This window comes from Camellia sinensis, chromosome 11 (assembly GCF_055761805.1).
Source record: "Camellia sinensis isolate YWXY chromosome 11, ASM5576180v1, whole genome shotgun sequence".
Taxonomy (NCBI): domain Eukaryota; kingdom Viridiplantae; phylum Streptophyta; class Magnoliopsida; order Ericales; family Theaceae; genus Camellia; species Camellia sinensis.
Genome location: NC_138971.1, coordinates 25,098,024 through 25,106,297, shown reverse-complemented (window position 1 = coordinate 25,106,297; position 8,274 = coordinate 25,098,024). Strand labels below are relative to the sequence as shown.

Sequence of the window (8,274 nt, the reverse complement as noted above, 5' to 3'; positions counted from 1 at the left end):
GGTTGGGTCAAAGCCCTCACTGCTGCGAATGTGACATTGGCGCAGCCGATTCCATACGAGCAGGTGGACAGTGAGCTGCTGGCATCTGACCCTGAAGATTGATTAAGGCATATTTTGGTTTTTGGTAGGCATCTTAGATGCACAGTTTTCGTAGGTTTTTGTTAGTAGATTTTCATTTCTTTAAATGTAAGCTAATTTTCATGTGTAAAATGACTGCTATTAGCGCTCAATTTATTAATGAAAATTTTCTATGCTTTTCATTTTATTGCATATACTGTTTGTCTTTAATTTGTAAATGCCAATTCCTTATGCTTTTCTGTTTGTTATATGAGTAAATAGTATATCCGATAGGTTAACCGAATCAATTAGACATCCTCTGCCTCTTTGCTCTTTAGCCAAATAACTAAAAGAATTAGCAATTAACAATTTGTAAAGGTGCATGAAAATTCAATAGACTAACAAGTAAAACGGCTTAAGGCTTCGGCGTCTGGCCGATTATATAACTGGGACGCCGAATGATATTGGCCCATGGAGCGGCTGGGGCACTCAACCTTATCGGTGTAAGGGCTTGCCCTATGGCTGATTAGATTAATGAATCTGCCTTTGCCCCAGCGGGTGCATGAACTGGGACGAGAATGATATTGGCCTATGGAACGGCTGGGGCACTCAACCTGGTCAGCACAAGGGCTTGCCTTATGTCCGATTAGATTAATGAATATGCCATTGCCCCAGCTAGTGCATGAACTGGGATGCCGAATGATATTGGCCCATGGAGCAGCTGGGGCACTCAACCTGGTCGGCGCAAGGGCTTGCCCTATGGCCGATTAGATTAATGAATCTGCCATTGTCCTAGCGGGTGCATGAACTGGGACGCCGAATGATATTGGCCCATGGAGCGGCTGGGGCACTCAACCTGGTCTAGGCAAGAAACTCCCCTATGGCCGATTAGATTAATGAATCTGCCCTTGCCCCAGCGGGTGCATGAACTGGGACGCCGAATGATATTGGCCCATGGAGCAGCTGGGGCACTCAACCTGGTCGGCACATGGGCTTGCCCTATAGCCGATTATATTAATGAATCTGCCATTGCCCCAGCTGATGCATGAACTGGGATGCTGAATATCGGTGGCTCATGACATGGCTGGGGTACATGATTCAATCGGTGCCAAGCTTTTGAAGTTTAACATTAATGAGATCGCCTTGGGGGTGCTGCACCCGTAGAGAATAAATGGGATGAGTGCTTCGTATGCGTAGGTCCCATTAGTGTGTTCAAACTTGACTCACACCAGCCTATTGAGGAAGGTTAGATAAGTGTGAGTGTCAAATAGACTATTCTTCAACAGCAGAGGAGAGGAGAGGAGAGGACATTGGCTGAGCTAGACGCAAAGATGAATCGAAGGGGTGAGCCTATGCGCACGGGTAGTAGGACGTCGAGGGAGCGGGGGAGACGCCAGTTCCCACATCGTCGAAATAGGTCACCTAGAAAGGAAAGACAGCAACGGGGCAACTCCCCTCAACCGCGCTCAAAGGGAGAATTCAGTGCGACACCGCGCCTGTTGAGTTTTACGATTTTTGTGGGGAACAAACTAATAACAGAAGCGGATTCAATTGTGCACGACCCAACTGTGGCAGTCGAGTTCGCTCGACAGATTTTTCCACCACAAGTCCAGCAGTCGATGGTCAGTCGATGGGATTTCAAAGTGTTTCGGGAAGGCATCCATGGAGCGGTGAGAGGGCTGTATACCGCCTATGAAGTCGGCATGTGTCTACGTGCCGCGTGGTGGGAGATAAAGCAGAAGGATGAACACATTTGGAACTTGAAAGCTCACGTGGAGAAGGCTGAGCGTGAACTGAAGGCCAAGACTGCCGAGACACATTCGGCCGGCCCAGGTAACCCAATTATGGAGGAAAGGGTGACCCAACGGCTGATAAGTCACGTGATTGCCGATTGAGATACGGCAAGTATGTTTGCAATAGAGACTGCGAAGGCCACGGCCTATGAACGAGGCTTCCACGATGGCCAAAAAGTTGGGATAGACAAGACGAAGGAAAAGCTTGCCGAGGAAGTTTGCCAGTGCGAGAATCAGGGATTCAAGCACGGGTGGGTCAAGGCCCTCCGTGCCACGGAGGCTCTCCGGCCAGCAGGCATTGACTCGGCATCGCCGTTATACCAGAGTAACGATTTTCCTTTTGTGGCTTACGAAGTCGAAAAGAACGACGACGAAGGTGACGCCGAATAAAAATGAATCTATTGTAGCGTTTTTAACGCAAGTTGAATGTAAATTATGTAATCTCGATCAATTTAACAAAACGTAGCATTTTAAAGGCTAGAATGTTGTTTCTGCTATTTACCATTTTTCGTCTATTGCGTCTATGGTTGTTAATTAATAATAATACAAATAGAAGAAACGCCGAGTTTTGAGACGTCTTGTCTCAGCCAATCGTGATTTCGACGAAGGGTCTCCGCATCCGGAGGCTCATTCAGAGACTTGCTTTGGCCAATCGTGATATTCACGAAGGGCGCTCCAAATTCGGAAACTTATTCGGCCCAAGCGTGTCTTGCACGGATGGGGTTTCGAATCCAGAGGCTTATCTCTTGGCCTATCGTGATATCCACGAAGGGCGCTCCGAATCCAGAGATTTATTCGGCCCAAGCGTGTCTTGCACGGATGGGGCTCCGAATCCAGAGGCTTATCTTTTGGCTAATCATGATATCCACGAAGGACGCTCCGAATCCGGAGACTTAATCGGCCCAAAAGGGTCATTCACTGATGGGGCTCCGAATGCGGAGACTTATCTTGGCCAATCGCGATATCCACGAAGGGCGCTCCGAATCCGTAGGCTTAATGGACCCAAAAGTGTCATGCATTGATGGGGCTCTGAATCCAGAGACTTATCTTTTGGCTAATCGTGATATCCACGAAAGGCGCTCCGAATTTGGAGGCTTAATCGGCCCAAAAGTGTCATGCACTGATAGGGCTCTGAATTCGGAGACTTTTATCTTGGCCAATCATGATATCCACGAAGGGTGCTCCGAATCCGGAGGCTTAATCGGAAGACTCTTGATTTAACGAGCTGAATTTCACAGTGAGGAAATAAGAGACTTTGTATTGCAAAAATGAAATTTGTACATGGTGAACATTCAAAACAAGTAACATGCCCCACAAGGCGGGTTAATGATAGAATTTACACAAATGCGTAGAATTCCAAGGGCGTGGCAGACTCCTCCCAGACATGTCTTTGAGCCGATATGCCCCTGTGCCGGCGATTGACTCAATCTGATAGGGGTCGTCCCAGTTGGGACCTAGCTTTCTGTCGGCGGGGTTCTTAGTAGCGGGAATAACTTTCTTTAGGACCAGTTCTCCAGGTATATAACGTCACAGATGCACACATTGATTGTATGATTTAGCGAGCTGCTAGTGATACCGTGCCATAGATGCGAGGGCTCGATCTCGCCCTTCTTCAATTAGAGTTAAATCCAAAGCTAGCATCATGTCGTTACGGCCCAAGTCAAAGACCTTTGTTTTCAGAGTAGGCAGACCGATCTCCAGGGAGATAATTGCCTGAGTCCCAAACCACAGGGCAAACGGTGTTTCTCCAGTCGATCCCCTTGGTGTAGTGCGATGAGCCCACAATACACTGGGGAGCTCTTCAACCCACTTTCCTTTAGCTTTCTCTAACCGTTTCTTGATGCCGTCCAAAATGGCTTTGTTGGAGGCTTCAGCTTGACCATTGCTCTGTGGATAAGTCGGGGTGGAGAAATAGGGCCGAATACCATACTTGCTGCACAATTCTCGGTAGACGGTGCAATCAAACTAGGTGTCATTGTCTGAAATAAGTGCTCTTGGAATGTCGAATCGTGTTATGATATTTCTCCATACAAAACGCTTCACATCAGTATCTCGAATGTGCGTTAGTGCCTCCGTTTCGACCCATTTCGCGGAGTAATCTGTCGCGACAAATCAAAAATCGCTTGTTGCCCGGGGCACGAGGTAATGGTCCGACGATGTCAAGTCCCCATTGGACGAACGGCCAAGGACTGGTTATGGAGCTTAACTCTCCAGCAGGCAAATGGGTCAAAGGGGAGAACTTTAGGCATTGCTCACATTTCTTGGCGTAACACTCGGCATCGGCTTTCATTGTTGGCCAATAATACCCCTATGTCACAGCTCGATGGGCCAAAGAGCATCCACCAGAATGGGCACCAAAACTACCTTCATGTATTTCAGTCAGGAGTTCCTCGACTTTATCCAGATGAACGTATTTTAGGTATGGACCAGAAAGGGATTTCTTGTAGATCTTTCCTTGCGGATCCAATTAATATCACAGGGCTTTGTTTCACAGCTTGTGTGTTTCTTTCTTATCCGTCGGTAGCTGTTCGGAAGATAGGAATGAAGCGATAGGGTCCATCCAACTCAAACCTGATTCTATGACATTGATCTGGACTAACTCGGAAGGGCCAATGCTCGGCTTAGGGATGAATCCTACTTTAATTGTTTACTTAATCTCTGAGTTGATGGCAGAGGCTAAGCAAGCCAGGGTGTCTGCATGTGTGTTCTGATCTCGGGTTATTTGGTTCAATTCATGATGGTCGAATTTTGCCAGTAAAGAACTCACTGTTTTCATGTAAGCTGCCATACGGTCGTTTTTGGCCGCGCATTCACCCTTTAACTGATTGATGACTAGCCTTGAGTCTCAAAAGATAAGCAGACGCCAAGCACCCAAGAGATGTGCATTCCGTAAGCTGGTTAGCAGTGCTTCATATTCGGCCTCATTGTTCGATGCTTCAAAGTCGAGTTTGACTGCTTGCTCGATTATTACCTTGTCAGGAGCCATGATCATAACGCCGGCCCCACTGCCACGTTGGTTGGATGACCCGTCACAGTATAATTGCCAAATGTCCCCAACGTATATCCTCCAATTCGGCTTAGGTTGAATTTGATCGGACTTAAAGTCGGCAAGACACTCGGTGAATTCGGCAACAAAATCGGCTAGCACTTGCCCCTTGATTGAGGTTCTGGGTAAGAACTGAATATCATACTGGCCGAGTTCCAGAGCCCATTTTGAAACGCGCCCTGATGCTTCTGTACTACGGAGTACGGACCAGAGGGGGTAGTCCGTTAGTACCCCAATGGTATGTCCCTAAAAGTAATGCATCAGTTTTCTTGCTGCCATGACGAGGGCCAAGATGAGTTTTTCCAACGAAAAGTAGTGTGTTTCGGCATCAACCAATGCTTTGTTCACATAATAAACTGGTTGCTGCTCCCCAAGTTCTTCTTTTAACAGTACGGCGCTGACGGCCCAGTCGGAAACTGCCAGATATAAAATGAGTGGATCACCTGCTGAAGGTGTTGTCAAGAGCGAAACTGACCAGAGGTAAGTTTTCAAACCTTCCAAAGCGGCTTGGCAGTCGGGGGTCCATTCAAAAGCTTTACCCTGCCGAAGGATGTGAAAAAATTACCGGCAGCGATCTGTGGAACGGCTGATGAATTTGTTGAGTGCGGCGACCATTCCCATCACCTTCTAAACCTTCTTGGTCGAACGAGGAGAGCCAAGTTCTAGAATTGCTGTGATTTTCCTCGGGTTGGTTTCGATTCCGCGGTGGTTAACAATGTAGCCAAGGAATTTGCCGGATCCGATGCCGAAGGCACACTGGGAAACGTTCAGCTTCATTTTGTATTTACGAAGAATGCCGAATGTCTCTCCAGATTGGCTAAATGAGTTTTCTTTTCTTTGGACTTGACCACCATATCATCGATGTACACTTCCATAGTGCGGCCGAGTTGCTCTTTGAACAGAGCAGTAACTAGTCTTTGGTAGGTTACCCCCGCATTCTTCAACTTGAAAGGTATAACCTTATAGCAATAGGTTCCTCTTGGGGTGAGGAATGTAGTTTTATCTTGGTCCTCTGGATGCATGGCAATTGATGGTAGCCTCTATAGGCGTCCAAGAAGCTCATGCGTTGATGATGTGCCGTGGCATCGACGAGCTGGTCTATTCTGGGGAGGGGAAAGCAGTCCTTGGGACAAGCTTTGTTTAAGTTCGTGAAATCCACACAAACATGCCAAGTCCCATTTTTCTTCTTTACAACCACCGTATTCGACAGCCATGTAGGATAGGTCACTTCCCCGATTGCCCCGACATCAAGCAATCGGTCAACTTCTTCAACGACGGCAGCGGTATGCTCTGCGACTGATCGCCGACTTTTCTGAATAATCAGCTTGCATTTGGGGTTAACATTTAAACGGTGCTGAGAAATAGATGGATCCACACCCGGTATCTCATATGGTGTCCACGCAAATACATCAAGGTTACCGAGCAAGAAGGAAATTAGCTGCTGCCTGTCGGCTTTATTTAGGGAGGCGTCGACCATGAAGAACCTGTCTGGATTCCCGTCAATTTCAACTCGATCCAGGGCTTCCATTGCCTTTTCACTTGGGAGCCGCCCAACATCGTCGAGGCTTTCTCGATTTGGTACCTCAATAGAATTCACTTCTAACTCTCTTGGTGTCTTTGTGGCAAGAAGATAACACGCCTGCGCCGATTTCTGGGAACCTTGAATTTGCTCGATGCCGCGTTCTGTCGGAAAGCGAAGTAGTTGATGATATGTGCTAGGCACGGCTCGCATGGTATACAACCAAGTTCTTCCCATGATAAGATTATATGGTGAAGGTAGCTTGACAACCAAAAATTCTACATCCACTGACCGGGAGCCCGCCCGAACCGGCAGTGTGATTTTGCCCAACGGATATTCCGGATTAGCGTTGAAGCCGAATAATAGATAATGAGCTAGAGATAGGTCCGACTCAGTGAAGCCGAGTTTGATGAACGTCTTGTAATACATAACTTCCGAAGTGCTCCCCTGATCAATGAGAACATGCTTAACGATGAATCGGTCTACACGTAACTCGATGACCAAGGGATCAGTGTGGGGGAGTGTTACGCCGACCAAATATGAATCATCAAAAGCAATACTCGCAGCTTTATGGGGCCGTTTTGCTGGAGTGATTTGCTTTTGGGGGTTAGGATGTGACTGAATTGTATGTACGGCGGAGGCGATCGGCAAGCTGTATATCATGTGGATTACGCCGAGCGGAGGTGAATCTTGCCGTAATGCAACTGTTTTGGTTGAGTTGTTCTTGCGGACGTGTTGCTGAAGCCAACCGTCTTGTACCAACTCCTCAAGGTGATCTTTCACAGCATAGCAACTGTCAGTATCATGACCGTGATCTTTGTGATACTCGTATCGCCGATCCCGTCTCCTCGTGTCGGGAGGTCCCACCATCTTGGGCGGCCATTTGAAGAATGGCAGATGTTGGACTTTAGTCATAATCGTGCTGATCAGCTCTAACAACTTTTTATATTTTTTTTTCGCGTGCCTTGTGCGCCTGCTGTCCACTTGATGTTGTTCATTAGCTCGGTGGGAACATTGGTCATTCGATCGGTGCAAATCTCGCCTCTTGTCTCGTTTAGCCCGAGTCCATGGTTCAGGACTCCGTGACGGTACAGAATTTATTGGCTGAATGATTTCAGATGGGGCCGTCTTGTTGGCCTTGTGCCTGGCTTTGACCCGCAGGGCGTCATCTTCCACTTTGCAATATTCCTCGACTTTCTTCATTAACGACCAGACTGTTTTGGGGGGCCTTCTACTCAAGGAACTGCGGAGGGCACTATCAGGATGCAACCCCATTTAAAGGCGGTGATGGCCATGCAGTCATTGCAGGCATCATCTACGAGATTAAAGCATTCCCAATAGCGCGCTAAATACGCTCATAAGGTTTCCCCTGGTTGAATTTGCATTGCCCAAAGAGAGTCGGCCTGCTTTGGCTGGACCTCATTGGTGATGAACCTTGCCCTGAAGGATTTTTAGAGTTGATGAAAGCTCTTAATTGACGCCAGTTCCAATTTATAATACCATCTGATGGCCAATGATCCCAAACTACTCGGAAATATTCAGCACATGAAGGCCTCGTTGTCCGCATGCAGTGTCATGGCCTGCTTATAATGGCGGATGTGATCAGTGGGGTCCAATTTTCCGTTGTAGAGGGTGAACGATGGAGCTTTGAACTTTTTGGGTAGGACTGTCTTTGTGATCCGTCACACAAAGGGATCATGTTGGTCCTCTTCATCTGAACCATTTCGTCTTCGCTTATTCCGTGCACACTGACTCTCTTTGGAGGAACTGAAGGTTTCGACTCGTCCCTTCTTTTTGGGTTCTGGGGATAATGAGTCAGAATTACTGTCACTATCTTGTCTTCGAACTCGAGGTCATCG

The 8,274-nt window shown here is 47.5% G+C and overlaps 1 protein-coding gene across 1 annotated transcript; it reads right to left on the bottom strand.

Moving 5' to 3' along the window:
• Positions 1-6,120: 6,120 nt before the first annotated feature.
• Positions 6,121-7,285, bottom strand: LOC145802208 (uncharacterized). Its single transcript, XM_082894880.1, has 2 exons — positions 6,843-7,285; positions 6,121-6,208 (listed from the first exon to the last, which is right to left on the bottom strand). The coding sequence occupies exons 1-2, from the start codon at positions 7,283-7,285 to the stop codon at positions 6,121-6,123; spliced, it is 531 nt and encodes a 176-aa protein (XP_082751006.1).
• Between the last annotated feature and the right edge of the window lie 989 nt (positions 7,286-8,274).

Excerpts from the sequence above, each read along its gene's own strand:
- LOC145802208 (XM_082894880.1), bottom strand. The coding sequence starts at position 7,285 with ATGGTGGGACCTCCCGACACGAGGAGACGGGATCGGCGATACGAGTAT. Across the intron at positions 6,209-6,842 it reads GGGAGCACTTCGGAAGTTAT|AAAAGTCGGCGATCAGTCGC; the intron begins GTATTACAAGAC and ends CTGATTATTCAG.